The sequence below is a fragment of the Pongo pygmaeus genome, chromosome 9 (genome assembly GCF_028885625.2).
Source record: "Pongo pygmaeus isolate AG05252 chromosome 9, NHGRI_mPonPyg2-v2.0_pri, whole genome shotgun sequence".
NCBI classification, from domain to species: domain Eukaryota; kingdom Metazoa; phylum Chordata; class Mammalia; order Primates; family Hominidae; genus Pongo; species Pongo pygmaeus.
This window is the reverse complement of record NC_072382.2, coordinates 116,044,141-116,062,602: the sequence shown is the minus strand read 5'-3', so window position 1 is coordinate 116,062,602 and position 18,462 is coordinate 116,044,141. Positions and strand designations below refer to the sequence as shown.

The following is an 18,462-nucleotide window of genomic DNA, read 5'->3' as shown; positions in this document are numbered from 1 at the left end:
CAGAAATGCTGGACAGCTGTTCTCTGGCCCCTGAGGCCAGAGTGGAGTCTAGCAAACAGCTATACCCACAGGGCAGCCTGAACAGTGGCAGAGGCCAGGGTTTGGTAGCCTCTCCAGGGAGAAGGCAAGAGTTGAAGAATAGGAGAAGCCCATTCCTGGGAGAGGAGCCAGCAGTGCCCCCCTAGGAAACTAATGGTGAGTAACTGCAGACACTCCTCTGTAGGCAGGTATGGGCTTGAGCCGACATAACTAGATGTTTAGGGAAGTGAGGTCTTCTTTTGTAAACACAGGCAATGAAGGCTGGAATACTAATTGCTCATCTTTGGGTCCCATAGCACCCACATTTGTGTGCAGCACCAAGTAAGTGGTCAATGGATTGTTTGTAGACTGACCTCTCTAGTCCCATCCTAGATGAACCATCGGGCCCCAACCACTGAGCCTCTACTCAGCACATGACTTGGCAGTTAGAAACAAAGACAGAAGTCAACTGGACAGGTCAAAGGAATTGCTTTAATTGACGTTACAGGCATCACAGGGGTCTGCTCAGCTTCCTCCCCACCAGGGAGAAAAGTCCTTCGTTGTTGGCCATGGTGGAAGAATAACTTTGCGAGATCACCTCAAACCATTCGATTGTGTAGCCAGCCTCTTTCACAGCAGCCTCTACTGCCTCCCGGCCCAGGGGGAGGCTGGAGAACTTCTGCTCACCGATCATGTAGTAGCTGCTCTTCAGCGCATCCATGATCACCAGGAAGCCCCCTGGCTTCAGTAGGCTGCCGAGGTTCCTGAGCGCCCTGCGGTAGGTGGGGAGGTCTGGGCAGGCAGCATCCAGACACAGTGTGCTGAGCACACAGTCAGCCGGGGGTAAGGGGACGGCCCCCAGAGGCTGGCTCTGAGTCACATCACACTTCAGCACCTGCTTGACCGCCTGCCTCAACTTCTCCTCCTTCTCTGGACCCTTGACTCTGAAAAACACAAACCCACAGACATTGTTTTCCACTCCAGTCATGGGGAACTCAGATCTCTTCGGTCAAGGCTAAAAATGGCCATATTGTCCCAGATGTGTATCCTTAGGGCCACCTCTATCGGGAAAGGAGACAAAGAAGAACTGAGGGGCCATTTTGGCATTTGAATGAGACTGTATTACCCTGAGCTATGTTAAATCTCTTTATAAAGTGAATAGTATGTGAAAATGATGATAATACCTAGCAGCCTGCTTCTACCATGGACTTCCCCCCATGAAATTATTCTTCCTTCACTGCTTAGTATGGTACTCACTTATACTATACTGGCTCATTTATTAGTATTTATATGTTATTATTATTATACTTGATCCATCTGCCAAACTGTAAGGTAGCAGCTACTTGACCCATACAGAACAAGTATTAATAATAAGGGGTTTCAAATGCTGAAACATTATCTTTGCAGTAGTTGCTGATCAATAAGAGTGGTGAGGTCATCCATAGATATTTTTAGGAACTATTGATCATTATCCCACAGCTGTGAACAGGGCACTCCTGCAGAGAAGAAAGCTACATTTCCCATTCTCAGATTCCAACAAATATTGCAGATAGTACGTTTTCTGACAGAGATCATGTTTTTGGTAGCCTTGCCAGGAACCCTGTCCTTTTCTGCCAAATCAATGGCATGTTTTGGGTTTTTTGTTTTGTTTTGTTTCTAGAGACAGGGTCCTGTTCTGTTGCACAGGATGGAGCGCAGTGGTGCCATCACAGCTCACTGCAGCCTCAAACTCCTGGGCTCAAGGGATCCTCCCACCTCAGCCTCCCAAAGCACTGGGATTACAGGCTTGCACCACCACACCAGGCTAGTTTTTTTATGTTTTATAGAGACAGGGTCTCCCTATGTTGCCCAAGCTGGTCTTGAACTTCTGGCCTCAAGTGATCCTCCTGCCTCAGCCTCTCAAACTGCTGGAATTACAGGCATGAGCCACTACCACACCTGGCCCAATGGTGATTCTCGAGAGAAAAATCAGTTAATAAAAGAATGAAAGAAGAGAAGGCAAGGGCAGGAGATGGGACAGAGTGGCTTGTATCCTATTTGAATTTGTTAGAGGAGGAAGAAAGGAACAAACAAACAAATGATCAAAATTAAATAAACAGAGTGCACAAGAGAAACCAGAGAGCAGGGGCAGACAAAGGAGAATGAAGTAGCAGAAGATCAGATAAGTGAGAAAAGGGGAAGAAACATTGAGTGTGTTAAGGGCCCAGGCCCCAGAGCACTAAGAGTAGGAGTGACCCCTGAGTATTGCACTCTTGGAAGGAGTTAACCAGCAAAGCATTGTGGAGCAGATCCAGTCTCACACTTAGGAAACACACACTCCACCATCTGATGCAGACTCCAGGAGAAAATGGCCACTTGGGCATCAAGGCTTGACAGACAGCAGAGATGGCCCCACATTCCAGCAAGTGAGGGAGACTTTCACTGGGACCATTTCTAGTTATGAGGAAAAGTCAATGGTTTAAATAAAACTTGATTTGAGAGAGTGGACACTAGTCATGGGCATCTTAAATATTCACTTAAAATCTTAATCCCAGCGAATATAATCACTTCTTTGCAAACATGCTTTGTGCTTGCTATAATTTTCCATTTAAGGAGCTTAGCAATTAGCAGATGAAAAGATGCTCAACATTGTCAGTCATCAGAGAAATGCAAATCAAAACCATGAGATACCACTTCACATCACTATGATGGCTATAATAAAAAAGACAGATAATACCAAGTGTTGGCAAGGATTTGCAGAAACTGGAACCTACATACACTGCTGCTGACAATGTAAAATAGTCCAGTTACTTTGGAAAACAGTCTGGCAGTTCCTTAAAAGGTTAAATATAGAGTTCCCAGGAAATCTGTCTAGGTATATACCCAAGAGAAATGAAAACATATATCCATACAAAAACTTGTAATGAATGTTTATAAATAGCTAAAAGGTGCAAACAATCCAACTGTCAACTTCTGAATAGGTAAATAAAATGTGATATACAATGGAATATTATTTGGCAACAAAAAGAAATGAAATTCTGACACATGCTACAACATGGATGGACCTTGAAGACATAGGCTAAATGAAAAAAGCCAGAACCAAAAGGCCACATATTGTATGATTCCATTTATATGAAATGTCCAGAAAAGGCAAAGCTACAGAGACTGAAAGCAGACCAGTGGTTGCCAGGAGCTGAGGTATTTGGAAAGAAATGGGAGTGGCTGCTCATGGGTACAGGATTTCTTTTGAGAATTATGAAAATGTTGTAAAATTGACTGTGGTGAAGGTTGCACAACTCTGAAAGTATACTAAAAACTACTGAATTTCACAATTTAAATGGGTGCATTAATTGTATGGTATGTGAGTTATATCTCAATAAGCTGTTATATTAAAAGAGAGAGAGAGAGAGAGAGAGAGATGAGCTTAGCAAGGTGTTGATTTGGGGGAATTCCTACCAACCACTAAACTGGTACCTACAGAGAAAACAAAAATTATCCTTAGTTGGGTCTGGGTCTACCTGCTCCTTTATCAAGGCTAGAAATGGTAGCAGGGTGACCACTTTGTCCTGATTTGTCTCAGACTTTTCTAGTTTTAGCACTGAAAAATCCCATATTCTAAGTCCCCCTTGCAGTCCTGGACAAAGCAGACAGTCACTCTAAGGTGGGAAACTAGTTACAAAGCTACCACCCAGCCTTGATACAACATGGAAGATTTCATAGAACACTTTAAGAATAACAACAACAAAAAAAAAACACTGTAGAAGTGGGTGAGAAACATGTATTTGAATAGACAAACTAATCTAGAAGAGAAAAACTTAAGTAACCTATCTGCACATAGGAATAATAATAAAGTGTATACCAAAAGGTAGAGTAGTGACAACATAGTGTTCTGGGGGATGTGTTCTGGGATGATCCTGTATAACGGGAACATTGTGGAAATGTGTGTTTGATTACAACAGAAGCAGAACGAACCTCCGTGCCCTATTGCGTATTAAGCTATTTGAAACACTTGAGTTACCACAGAACAAGAACTTACCAGTCAGATGATGATACAAATAGTTCCCAAACTGTGAGCCACACTGTGAAGTCTCCAAAGCTCACAGAGAATGTGCCAATTTGAAAGGGAAATTTGCTAGAAACACCCAGTGTCATAGATCCCCGCTTGTCCTTGGACACAGAGCAAACATTGGGGAAGTCAGTTGCCAAGGTAGCTGTGTAAAGCCTGCATACACCTCGGGGCAATGCAGGGAAATGGACTCACCGGAGACCCAGCCAATTACCACTTTGCCTCACGTTTAGCTCGTGGGGTAGGTAATAAACACACACCGGGAAAGTGCTATGCTGTTTTGCAGAAAGCTAACAGCGGTGTGGCCATTTCTTTAGTTCTAAAGATCTGCCCTTTCAAATGATTCAATATGCAAAAAAAGAGGCAGCCCTGTCCTCTGTAAATGTGCATCTATAAAAGCCTGAGGTGTATGGGGAGGGAGGGAGGGAGGCAAGAAAGGATGAAGAGGAGGGCCCCAGGAAGAACCCTTTCTGAAAATGTCTTCCCACATTCCAGGTGAACTATCCTGAGATTTAGAGGCGGTTCCTCCTGCCCTGTCTCAGCAAGGCCGGCAGTGCATCAGAATCTCCCTGACAAGCTGTTTTTCATTGTCCTCACATCCCCAAAGCCCCATCTTCAGAAGTTCCTGCAGGCTCTCCTGAGAAAGAAGCATCAAAACAGGTCAAGGAAATCAAGGCTAAGTAAGCTTGGAGGTCACTGTGAGAATTGTACGGGCAAGGAATAATCATTAGTGCACCTTTGATAGAGACCACACCCCACACCCGAATCAGGTGAATGATATTCTAGGAGGAGAAGTCTGAAAAGCAAAATGTGAGTATTCATGTATTTTCCAAATATGTTTTGAACCTCTATTATGTTACAGGAAATAGGCTGGGCACTGGGGACACAAGGATGAACAAATGAGAAACAGATTCTAACCTCATGGAGACTGTAGATGGGTGGGTGGCGGGAGAAAGCATTAACCCAGTGATCACTCACGGAAGTGGAAATTAAAACTGACAAATGCAAGGAAGGAAAGGAGCATGGCACTAATGGGGAGATGTTGGGAGCTCCCCTTGACCTAGAGGATCAGGAAAACCTCCTCCAAAAAAGAGTCAGGCAAGCAGAGATATAGAGGATAAATATGTAGGAGTTAACCAGACTGAAGCAAGAGCAGGGAGGGCGGGAGGAAATTCCAGTAAGAGGAAACCGCAAGTGCAAAGGCCACATGGTGGCAGGAAACACAAGAGGAGAGAGCCAACGTGGCTGGATTGTGGGGAAACAGGCTGGCAGGAGCCAGACTAGGCAGGCCTTTGTGGACCATGATAGGAATTTTGCTTTTCATTCCAAAAGCTCCGGAGAGTCACTAGGCAGCACTAAGGAGGACAGTGACATGATCTGATTTACATTTTGAGAGGGTCACTTGGGCTGCAGAGCAGAGAATAATTGAGTGGAGGGGCAACAGTGGAAGTGGGAGGCCAGTCAGGAGGGAGACAGGGTAGCTGGGACCAGGTGATGGTAAACATAGGAAGAAATGGGTTACAGAGGAAGTAAAATGGACAGAGCTTGATGTTAAGTTAAATATGGAACATGACAGAGAGGGAAAGGACAAATTGACTTCCAGGTTCTGGCTTGTCCAATTTATTATATGATGGTGCCATTCAAGGAGCTAGGAATACCAGAAATAAAGCAGATCTGGAGCAGATCATAGCTCTGTTTTGGACACACTGAGTCTGAAGTGCTCTGAGACCTGTGAGTAGAAATGTTTACAGTTGAGGAAATAGCTAGTTGAAGGTTTCTTAACCTGCCCTGTGAATTTTCCTGGGGAGATAAGGTGGCAAGAACACCTGTTTAAGAGAGAGGCATCCTTGTAAAAGGCGGGAATGTTTCCTAGGTATCACTGAAACAATCATCATGATCATCAAGATCCTGGTTTTGAAAAAGCTTATCAATATCCTTTTGCAAGCTGTGAAAGTCCAGAGATGCCTCGGAATAGAGGTGGTTCACTAGTTTGTGGAACACATTTGGCACAACTGTGTCTATTTTTGGACAACATACAAACATCTTTTTAAATAGAAATGGAGGTCTTTGCACAGAGAGCATTTACCTCAGAGAACTGCCACCTTGACAGGGGCCTAAGCTTTCTTCTGTCAGTTATGCTGAGGTTCAGAGGAGCACACTACCTGACTTCAAACTGTACTACAAGGCTACAGTAACCAAAACAGCATGGTACTGGTACCAAAACAGATATATAGACCAATGGAACAGAACAGAGCCCTCAGAAATAATACCACACATCTACAACCATCTGATCTTTGACAAACCTGGCAAAAACAAGAAATGGGGAAAGGTTTCCCTATTTAATAAATGGTGCTGGGAAAACTGGCTAGCCATGTGTAGAAAGCTGAAACTGGATCCCTTCCTTACACCCTATGCAAAAATTAATTCAAGATGGGTTAAAGACTTAAATGTTAAAAGACTTAAAAGATTAAAGGCCTAAAACCATAAAAGCCCTAGAAGAAAACCTAGGCAATACCATTCAGGTCATAGGCATGGGCAAGGACTTCATGACTAAAACACCAAAAGCAATAGCAACAAAAGCCAAAATTGACAAATGAGATCTAATTAAATTAAAGAGCTTCTGCACAGCAAAAGAAACTACCATCAGAGTGAACAGGCAACCTACAGAATGGGAGAGAAATTTTACAATCTACGCATCTGACAAAGGGCTAATATCCAGAATCTACAAAGAACTTAAACAAATTTACAAGAAAAAATTAAACAACCCCATCAAAAAGTGGGCAAAGGATATGAACAGACACTTCTCAAAAGAAGACATTTATGCAGCCAACAGACACATGAAAAAATGCTCATCATCACTGGCCATCAGAGAAATGCAAATCAAAACCACAATGAGATACCATCTCACACCAGTTAGAATGGCGATCATTAAAAAGTCAGGAAACAACAGGTGCTGGACAGGATGTGGAGAAATAGGAACACTTTTACACTGTTGGTGGGACTGTAAACTTGTTCAACCATCGTGGAAGTCAGTGTGGTGATTCCTCAGGGATCTAGAACTAGAAATACCATTTGACCCAGCCATCCCATTACTGGGTATATACCCAAAGGATTATAAATCATGCTGCTATAAAGACACATGCACACGTATGTTTATTGCGGCACTATTCACAATAGCAAAGACTTGGAACCAACCCAAATGTCCAACAATGATAGACTGGATTAAGAAAACGTGGCACATATACACCATGGAATACTATGCAGCCATAAAAAATGATGAGTTCATGTTCTTTGTAGGGACGTGGATGAAGCTGGAAACCATCATTCTGAGCAAACTATCGCAAGGACAGAAAACCAAACACCGCATGTTCTCACTTACAGGTGGGAATTGAACAATGAGAACACTTGGACATAGGGTGGGGAACATCACACACTGGGGCCTGTTGTGGGGTTGGGGGGAGGGGGGAGGGATAGCATTAGGAGACATAGCTAATGTAAATGACGAGTTAATGGGTGCAGCACACCAACATGGCACATGTATACATATGTAACAAAACTGCACGTTGTGCACATGTACCCTAGAACTTAAAGTATAATAAAAAAAAAAAAAAAAGAGGAGGAGCCACTCTCTACAGAGGCAACCAGGAGGTGCTCCAGGCCCCACCTGCTGTCCAGAGGGCCAAGGAAAACAGCTTGCACAGCACGCCTGCAACTGATTCCCACCCACCTGTGTGTGTGCCCTGGCATACCTGGAGGGAAGCCCTGCTCCAGACACCAGTGCTTCTACTGTAAAGTGCATACCACCCTTAGCAGATCTTACAGTGAAGGTTCTGATTCTGTAGGTAGCTAGTGGGGCCTGAGAGCCTGCATTTCTAAAAGCTCCCACGTGTTGTCAAAACTACTAGTCCAGGGACCACAAGCCTAAGCTATGCATTCCAAGTTCCAGGAACAATAGGTTAAGTAATGCAGCTTCTACAATTTCTTAAGGAAAGAGCTCATTTTCCTCTGTTCATGATATAAGCTTGAGTAGTTGTATCTTAGTGTTTGACTTTCTTACGACTTTTTTGGATAGTTGTAAAAATGAGGGTTGTTTATTTTTATTATTTTTTATTATTTTTGAGACAGAGTGTCACTCTGCCAGCCAGTCTGGAATATGACCACAGCTCACTGCAGCCTCGATCTCCCCAGCTCAAGTGATCCTCTCTCCTGAGCCTCCCCAGTAGCTGGGAATATGGGTGTGCACCACCATGGCCAGCTAATTTAAAATGAGTGGTATTTAAACGCAGAGGTAGAAGAACAGGAGACAGTACGTATGTCTTTGGCAGCCTTTAGCACAACAAAAACCTTCAGATAAAGAAGAAATCGTCTTGAAGGAAATAGGTTGTAGGTTGATAAAGCTACTTGAAGATGCAGGAAAGACATGAGTTGCATAGGATCATTATCATTCTCAAAATAATTAGTCACAGGATCTAGCACAAGGATAGGGTAAGAATGCAGAAATTTACTGCCAAAAATGCAATTTCCAACAGAGTGATTGGGAAGGGACAGTGTCTCAAGAGCCAGTTGTTCCAAGCTGACAGTTCAGGTGTGGGATAAGTAATGATTTTACTATCCTGCTAGATTGTAAGGGTTCATTTTCGAATGAGATGGAAAGGCCGGTAGTGGATACAGAAAGTGAGAACAAAGTTTCAAAAGCCTTCTTGACAGATGATTTGGACTTTGGAAAGGTGTGTTGTCTAACAGTGACTGAAGATTTATTTATTTATTTATTTTACAAAGTTTCCCTGAGATTCTACAAATCCTGAGAATTTCCTTATTTACTAAATAACTTTAGATATTGTCCAAATTGTCATAGCTGCAATTGTTTCTAGTTAATATCAATTTCATTCTGTGGAATCACATAGTCAACAGAAAAAAAGGTGTATGAAATTATTTTTATATTGAAGAATATAGCCCCACTTTGAAGGCTATAGCCAACATAAAATTCTAAGTCAGGGGTATACAGGTTAAAATGCATATGAAAATAGGCTCTCACTGGCCTGGGCAACAGAGCAAAACTCCCATCTCTACAAAAAATTAGCCAGCTATGGCAGTGTGGACCTTGAGTAGTCCCAGCTACTCAAGAGGCTGAGGTGGGAAATCACCTGAGCCCAGGAGGTCAAGGCTACAGTGAGATTTCACCACTGCACTCCACTGTGGGTGACAAAGCAAGACCCTGTCTCAAAAAAAATAGAAGAGCCTCTCTCAACTTCTTACTACATGTCAGAAAAAAAATGGGGCAATATTTAAACAATTTTATGATTTTGTTCATGTGTAAGAGTGACAAAATACATTTTCATATATGCATGTGCTTAGAAAACACGTCACTGTATGTTCTTCTTGAAACAAATATTTGAAGATCTATTCAGTTGATAGATGAATCAAAATTAAAGACTCAATATCTAGAAAAATTGTATAAAATGAGCACCAAATACATCCAAATAATTCTAAATTTGATTACAAACCAAAAGCAAATGTCCAAACTGATCTTGAAAGAAAATATAAAAATAATACTTTAAATTACAATATTTGAACTTTAAAATCTCAGATTTCAATAATAAATACTGGGAAGAGAGATGCCAAGGGACTTTGGTTATCAAAAATTGTTAAATTCCTCAAGTTAGCAGGGAGGAAAACAATTACTAACTTTTTACCCGACTTCATAAGTTAAGAGAATTTGTCTCCAGCAGAACTGCATTATAAGTAATACTAAAATAAATTCTTCAGGTGAAGGAAAATGATGCCAAACAGAAGAATAGATCTTGGGAAAGGAATGAAAAACACTAGAGAAGAAAGATATGTGGGTAAATATAAAAGATCTTAAATATATGCATAATATAGCCTTAATTAGTCTGGGCTCCTGTAACAGAATACCATAGACTGGGTGGCTTATAAACAACAGAAATTTATTTCCTACAATTCTAAAGTCTGGAAGTCTGAGATTAGGATGCCAGCCTGGTCAGGGTCTGATGAGGACTCTTCTGGGCCACAGACGGCTGACTTCTCATTGTATCTTTATATGGCAGAAGGAGAGCTAGAGAGCTCTCTGGGGTTCCTTTTATAAGGGCACTAATCCCATTCATGAAGTCTCCACCTTCATGACCTAATGACCTCTCAAAGTCCCGACCTCTTAATACCATCACAAGGGGGTTAGGATTTCAACACAGAAATTGGGAGGGAGGGATACAAACATTCAGTCCAAAATTCCTATGTTTAATATATATTGTTATATACATTGTTTAAAACTGTATACTGACTTATGTGACTATACTTAGCACTATTCAACTAACACTTGAACATAGTAAAGATGGTAAATTTTATTTTAAAATCAAAATTAAAAATAAGACAATAAGAATAAATAAAAGCACTACTAACTAAAGCAAAACTAATAACAATACATGTATTACAGTGTTATACATAGAAATAAAATATATGACAAGAACATAACGGCCAGGAAAGTCAGTTAAGGAAATTACACTTTTGGAATATCTTACATCCTTCATGAGACAATAGATATGTCAAGGATGCATATTGCGATTTCTAGAAAAACCACACAAACTCACACAAGACACAGAAGAGGTTAATAGAGGAGATAAAGAAATACTAAAAATATGTACACTTATACTAAATGGAATACTAAAAATTACTGCATTCACCAAGGGAAAACAGGAAGAAAGACACAGGTGAACAACAATCAGATGGGACAGATAGAAATCATATACCAAGATGGTAGATTTAAATTCAACCCTGTAATATCAGTAATTACATTAAATGTAAATGGACTAAACAACCCAGTTAGAGGCAGAAATTGTCAGTCTGGATTAAAAAGAGAAAACATAATCTGAAAACAGAAGGGTAGAAAAAGATATGTAGATATATCATGTATATTAGTTATATATAACTGCAGGATAAATTATCCCCAAAATTTAGCAGCTAAAAATGACAAACACTTATTTCTCTGTTTTTTCTGGTTCAACTGGGGGAAATTTGGTTCCAAGCTCACTCCCCAGGACAAGAGAGTGAGATAGAGAGAGAATACCCAATAAAAAGCTGTCATTTTTTAAAAATTGATTTTATTTTTTACAGCAATATTAGGTTCACTGCAAAATCAAGCAGAAGGCCTACATTGGCATACCATTATCACCCAAAGTCTGTAATCTACGTTAAGAGTCACTCTTGGTATTGTACATTCCATGGATTTGGACAAATATATAATGACATGTGTCCACCATTATGGTATTGTACAGAGTAGTCTCACTGCTCTAAAAAATCCTCTATACTCCACCTATTTATCCCTCCCTCTCCTGACCCCTAGCAACCACTGATCTTCTTTACTTCTTCCCTAGTTTTGCATTTTCCAGAATGTCATATAGTTGGAATCATACATGTAGCCTTTTAAGATTGGCTTCTTTCAATTAGTAATTGTATTTACATTTCCTCCACATCTTTTCGTGGCTTGATAGCTCATTTCTTTTTAGCACTGGATATTATTCCATTGTCTAAATGTACCACAGTTTATTTATTCATTCGCCCACTGAAAGACATCTTGGTTGCTTTCAATTTTTGGCAATTACGAATATAGCTACCATAAACATCTGTGTGCAGCTTTTGGTGTGGATGTAAGTTTTCGACTTTTTGGGTTACATACCAAGGAGTGCAACTGCTAGATTGAATGGTTTTGCAACGAATAGTCGAATTGTCTTCCAAAGTGGCTACACCATTTTTAATTCCCACAAACAATAAATGAGAGTTCCTGTTTCTCCACAGCCTCATCAGCATTTGGTGTTGTCAGTCTTCCGGATTCTGGCCTAGATCTAACAGGTGTGTAGTGGTGCTGTCGTTCTTTTTAATTTAATATCACAATTGATATCCCATCACTATGCTGCATTCTACCAAACTTGTCAGTACTGAATCACTAAATCCAGCGGATATTCTAGGGAAGGGGATTACACAGAGGTGAAAATACTGACACAAGGATTATTGGGGGCCATCTTAGAGGCTGCCCACCACACCATGCAAAACAGCAAGCACAGGAAGGCTGATGTAACTATATTAACATTAGAAAAAGTAGACTTCAAGACAAATACATTACTGGAAATAAAGGGAGATATTTCACAATGGTAAAATGGTCAGTTCATCAAGAAGACATAACAATCCTAAAAATGTATATAAAAGAGCTAAAAACAAGTGTCAAAATGCATAAAGCAAATGTTGACAGAACTATAGGGAGCAAAGGATAAATCAACAACCATAGTTTGAGACATTAACACCTCTCTCTCAGTAATTGACAGAGAAAGTAAACAAAACGTCAGTAAGGATGTAGAAAATTTGAATGATACTATCAACCTGCCTGACCTAATTGATATTTATAGAAACGATAGCTGCAACTGAACAATATGCACTCTTTTCAATGTAGAAAGCACATAGAATGTTTACTGAGATAGACCATATGCACAGCCACAAAATAAATCTCTGACTACAACAAAATTTAATTTGAAAGCAATAACAATAAGATATCTAGAAAAATCCCAATACTTTGCAAATTAAGCAATATAATTCTAAATAATTCATGGTCAAAAAAGAAATTACAAAGGAAATGAGACAATATGCTGAATTTGAAAATAATAAAAATACCACGTACAAGAATCATGGGATGCAGTTAAAACAGTGCTAAAGGAAATTTGCAGCATTAAATGCCTACATTAGAAGAAAGAGATATGTGAAATAAATGATATGTTTCCAACTTAAGAAGCTAAAAGAAGAATTAAAAACAAGAAATTTTAGAAAGCTAGAAAAAAATAAAATAAACTAGAAAAGAATTAAAATTAAAATAACTAGAAGAAAGAAAATGATCAAAAATAAGAGCAGAAAGCAATGAAATAGAAAATGGACAGACAATAGAGAAAAATCAACAAAGCCAAAAGTTGGTTCCTGGAAAAGATTAATAAAATGATCAATCTGTAGCAAGGTTGATCAAGACAAAAGAAAGAAAACAAGACAAATTACCAATATCAACAATGAAAGAGGACAGATCACTACAGATCCTACAGACATAACAAGGTCTTAAAAGGATACTGTAAAAAAAAAAAAAAAAAATGCCAGTAAAGTTGACAACCAAGATGAAAAGGACAAACTTCTTGAAAAATACCACTTACCAAAACAGACGAACAAAAAGAAAATCCAAGTAACCATTAAAGAAATACTATTTTTAATAAAGTCTTCTCTCGCACAAAACTTTCAGATTCACCTGGCTTCTCTGGTGAATGCTGTCAATCATTTAAGAAGGAAATTATACTAATAATACTCAAACTCTTCCACAAAATAGAAGAGGGGAAATCACTCCCAACTCATTTTATGACTCCAGCATCATGTTGATATCAAAATTTGTGAAGCACACTAGAAGAAAATTATAGCTCAATATCCATCATAAATATAGATGCAAAAATCTTTAACAGAAGATTAGAAAACCACATCCAGCAATACATAAAAAGAATAATACTTCATGACCGAGTAGTTTATGCCACTTTGGTGTAACATTCAAAATCATCCAATGTAATTCACGTTTTCAGAATACAGGAGGAAAATCATATGACCATCTTAATAAATGCAAACAAATTTTGACAAAATTCAACATTTGATTAAAATTTCAAAAAAGCAGGGAATGCAGAACTTATTCTGATAAATAATATCTATGAAAAACCAATAGCTAATATACTTAATGATAAATCGTTGAACATTTTTTCTCCTAGAATATGGAATAAGGCACAGAGGTCTGCTGTCATCATTTCTATTCAATATTGTATTGAAAGTTTTTGCCAACATAATAAGGCCAGAAAAATAAATAAAAAGTGTAAAGTTGGAATAGAAGAACAAAACCTATTTTTATTTGAAGATACTATAATTGCATACATTCATCTTTTTTATGCAGCTTGCAAAGAAGTCTGTGGGGTCTCAACAACATGCATAGCAGCAGAGAAATGTTGCTCCAGGAGTGAATGGTCAGTTGGGGAATAGACTGGATATTGTCAGACAATCAGCAAAAGATGGAAGTGCATAAGGACATGAGAAAGACAGTGAATCACAGACATGGCTACCTCTGGCTAATAGGCTATTGCCAATTTCTCGTTTTGGAAGAAATTAAAATTTACATGAACAAATGAGATTCATTTGCATAAATTTACCTGTAGATGTGGTAGTGTAAGATCTTGACCATTAGTTGTGAGTATATAAAGTCTACTTTCATGGATGGTGATTAATAAATTCTTTTCAAGTAATTCCTTTATGTTGCTTACCTCAGTTTAAAAACCTAGTCAGATTTTGGTTGTATCTGGTGATGTCAGCATCAGCCACACTCACAGCCAAGTTCTATAGGCTTGGATGGCTAAAACAGCATGGCAGTGAGGCAAGGGACAAGCCCTGACATCCAAAAGCTGCTGGTGAGAAGCTGAGTTAGCCTTTTACTTGCAGCTGTCCTAAACCTAGGTCCCAAGGTACTTGACTGCACACTGCTCTTGTCCCCACAGGCCTGGAAAGTTTGGGGGTTTACTCCTCTTTGCTCAGTATCCATTTCTTCAACCCTCTCCCTGTGTCTTCCGTTATTCTGGTGCACACACGCACGTGCACATACACAAATTTACAAACACGCACACACATGGGCCTATCTCATCTATCTTGCTCTCGCTCTCTCGTTACCACTCATTCTCCATTTGGATTTCTCTTTGGTCCCTATCTGTCTGTCGCTTTTGCCAACCATCACTCAGATACCTTCAAAAGCCAAGAAGTAGACACCAGTTTCTCTACCTGTTCCCTTCAAGATCACACACATAGGTCACCACTGGGGACCAGTCAAAGGCCTCTGGCTCTTTCCTCAGCCACTTCTCCAGCTCCTGCAGGTTCCGGTCTGAGTAGTCAGTGACGACGATCTCCTTAAAGGATTCACAAGCAGAGAGGAGCTGATAGATAGTGGGGCCAGAGCCGATGTCAATCAGCAGGTCTCCCTTCACACCATCTGGGTTAGTGGGAGGAACAAAGAGGAGAGGGTCAGGCATCTCATGGCAGTGGGCAGAGTCAAATTTGCATTGTCTTCCTTGGGACTGTGCTGGCGATCCTCAAAGACAGACCACTACTGTTCACAACCTTTCCCTCAAAATGTTTTTTTTAAACATCTTTTCTGGGCCAGGCACAGTGGCTCATGCCTATAGTCCCAATACTCTGGAAGGCCAAGGCAGGAGGATCACTTGAGGCCTGGAGGATGAGACCAGCCTGGACAACATAGTGAGACCTCATCTCTACAAAAAAATTTTAAAATTAGCCGGGCATGGTGGCGTGTGCCTGAAGACCCAGTTATTGGAGAGGCTGAGGCAGAAGGATCCCTTGAGTCCAGGAGTTTGAGATCATGATGAGCTGTGATCACATCCCTGCACTCCATCCAGCCTGGGCAACAGAGTGAGATCTATATCTCCAAAAAAAAAAAAAAAAAAATCCCTATTTTCCCCAAATCCCTGTAATTTACATCATAGTGACAAAGAAAATATAAGTATCAAAAAGACTAAAAATGTCTCACTTGAATTTTAAGTAAAGCACATCAGTTTGAAAAACCTCAAACATTAATAAAATTTAAAGTCAAAAAGAAAAAAAACTTTTCATTTTTTATTCCCCAATCCAGGGTGGATGCATGTTGCCAGGAATTTTAAGGTCTAGGAGAAGGTAAAAAAGATCTACATCTGGTGTACAGACTGAACACCAGATCCAGAAAGTCTGTTACATGGAGAATGTAAAAACTATTAAGCAATACTTTCAAGGAAAGTTAATTTTTAAAAAAATTGAGTATATAATGTCTTTCTCCAAAAAGCACCCAGTTCTTCATATATTGGGAGGTCTTTATCTCATACATATTCACAGCATTCCCTTGAGTTAGGATCAGAAGTACTGTTTTAAAATTTCCACTTAAGTGGCCCTTTGAGGCTAAAAGTCTCCCTCAAGTCGCCTAGCAAATCAAGGTAGACCTAGGACAGCACTCCGGTCCTCTGGTTTCCTTTTGTTTGATCAAGTGAGACAGTGGATACAAAAGCACTTTGTAAACTGTGGAATCACTATGCCAATATTCGTTTTTATCCTAGTTAAATAAATGGGTGATGCCAAAAGGGCTGTGAAGCAACAACGACAGACGCAAAACCCAGTCGTGCCCTGAGACTCCATCTATATGACTCACATTAGCGGGGAGACATGCAGACAACAGACTTACCTAGGCAGAATATCTTGAAAAGATTTTTCAGAAGGTGCTTAAGAATCTGGCTTTCTGCAGAGTGCCTAGAACCAAACTTGTAATATTTTTCTAGGTAATCCCGAGGGTTAAAATGGCTTAGATAGGTGTCCTTGGAGGTGAAGCCTGATTCCATTGTGTCTCACTTCTGTACCACTGGAGCACTGCCCTCCTTCTCTCTCCTCCAGAAGCCAGGGAGTGACCCTGCAGAAGTTGTCTTCCTGAGTCTCAGGCTAACAGCATTCCTTCCAACAGTTCAGCCCTTCTTTTAGAACAGATGATTGGTTAAACACTAACAGAGAAATAGACCACAAATGTTCTGGCTATTCTAGGAAGTGATGAAATTCCCGGAGAAGGGAGCCTAGGCGAACGGGGGTGGAGGTTATGGTAGAGGGAGGGCCATGAGCTGTATGCAATGCTTGCCCAAGGTGTGAAGGCCAGCCGCCAGGGATTGTAGACCAGAGGGAGCACTTGAACTCGTCAGGAAAGTTATTTAATGCATAGGACCCCAAAGTTCAGAGAGACAGGACATCTCCAACAAGCACCATCTTTCTTCTCATTCTTGCCATGATTCCCCCAGGAAAAGGGGTCACAAAGAATGGTTTAAATTTAAACATGTAAAAGAAAGGAAAAAAAGAGGGGAAAGATGAGGATAGGAAATCTATTCAGGGCTAAGGAATGTTGGCTGAAGAAGGAGTCTCAGATGAAGTCTGGAAAGAGTAATTTTAAAAGCCTGGATAAGGCTTTCTGTAAAGTCTAGTCCAGCCAAACATCCCGAGACCCTCTCCTCATGCCCAGACTCTCTCTCCATCCCTGCCCTAGGCAACTGCAGCTTCACTGACCACTGCCATGACCCAGTGTCTGGCAAGCACCTCCTCCCTAAGCCTCCCCACTCCTTTCAGTCAATCCAAATCCTGATAGTTCTTTCAAAGTTAACTTTACTTCCTTTAAGAATTATTTAAGGCCGGGCGCAGAGGCTCACGCCTGTAATCCCAGCACTTTGGGAGGCTGAGGCGGGCAGATCACGAGGTCAGGAGATCGAGACCATCCTGGCTAACACGGTGAAACCCCGTCTCTACTAAAAAATATATATATAAAAAATAAGCCAGGCGTGGTGGTAGGCACCTTGCAGTCCCAGCTACTTGGGAAGCTGAGGCAGGAGAATGGCATGAACCCGGGAGGCGGAGCTTGCAGTGAGCCGAGATGGTGCCACTGCCCTCCAGCCTGGGCAACAGAGCAACTCTGTCTCAAAAAAAAAAAAAAAAAAAGAATTCTTTAAATCCCCTTTTCTGAACTCACTTTGAGACAGAGTAGGGATGGGGCTTGGCTTCAGCTCACTTCCCGCTAAAGCATTCTTTCATGCATTCCCACTGATCACAAAACCACACCACTACCTCACTGACGACATGTCCATTAGTCATCCTTTTACTTAATTCCAGGAACTGGCCTTAGGAGATAAACAATGTTGCGGGGTGTCCCACCTCGGGAAGGAATGCTGAATAATTGATTTACAGCCTTGTTGCCACTGGCCAGACCACCAGTTGGCCCATTCCTCAAGATAACCATTGCAACCAGGTAATGCTGACCTGCATACCCTACTTCTCTCATGTGCTTTGCCCAGCAGCACATCCTGTCTCTGACGTCAATTCCTGTGCTTTGCCTAATAAAAAAATCCCTACCGGTTCTTTCCAAGGAGTCAGCAAGCCAGAGAATTGGCTTCCTCTTTTGTTGTCGCCCTTATGCCAGGGCATAAGTTCCAGTAAAACATGTTTGGGAAGACTATTGGCCTTGTGTCAATTTCTATACACTGAGAGCCAAAAAACCCATGGTCAGTAACATTATAGCCTTAGAATTTGTTCTACCCAGCCAGGCACTTGATTTTTTTTTTTCTTTTTTCTTTTCTCTCTCTCTTTTTTTTTTTTTTTGGTTGCTATTTATTTTTCTTTTTAAAAACTTTTTGTGGGTACACAGTAGGTGTATATATTTATGGGTTACATGAGATATTCTGATAAAGGCCTGCAATACAAAATAATCACATCAGGGTAAATGGGGTATCCACCACTTCAAGCACTTATTTTTTTGTGTTACAAACAACCCA

The 18,462-nt window shown here is 40.6% G+C and overlaps 1 protein-coding gene across 1 annotated transcript; it reads right to left on the bottom strand.

The window, feature by feature from the left end:
- Positions 1 to 490: 490 nt before the first annotated feature.
- On the bottom strand, positions 491 to 17,720 carry NNMT (nicotinamide N-methyltransferase). The gene is made up of 3 exons (XM_054439122.2): positions 16,347 to 17,720; positions 14,903 to 15,110; positions 491 to 962 (listed from the first exon to the last, which is right to left on the bottom strand). Exons 1-3 carry the CDS (start codon positions 16,498 to 16,500, stop codon positions 530 to 532), a joined length of 795 nt encoding a protein of 264 aa, XP_054295097.1. The 5' UTR covers positions 16,501 to 17,720; the 3' UTR covers positions 491 to 529.
- Between the last annotated feature and the right edge of the window lie 742 nt (positions 17,721 to 18,462).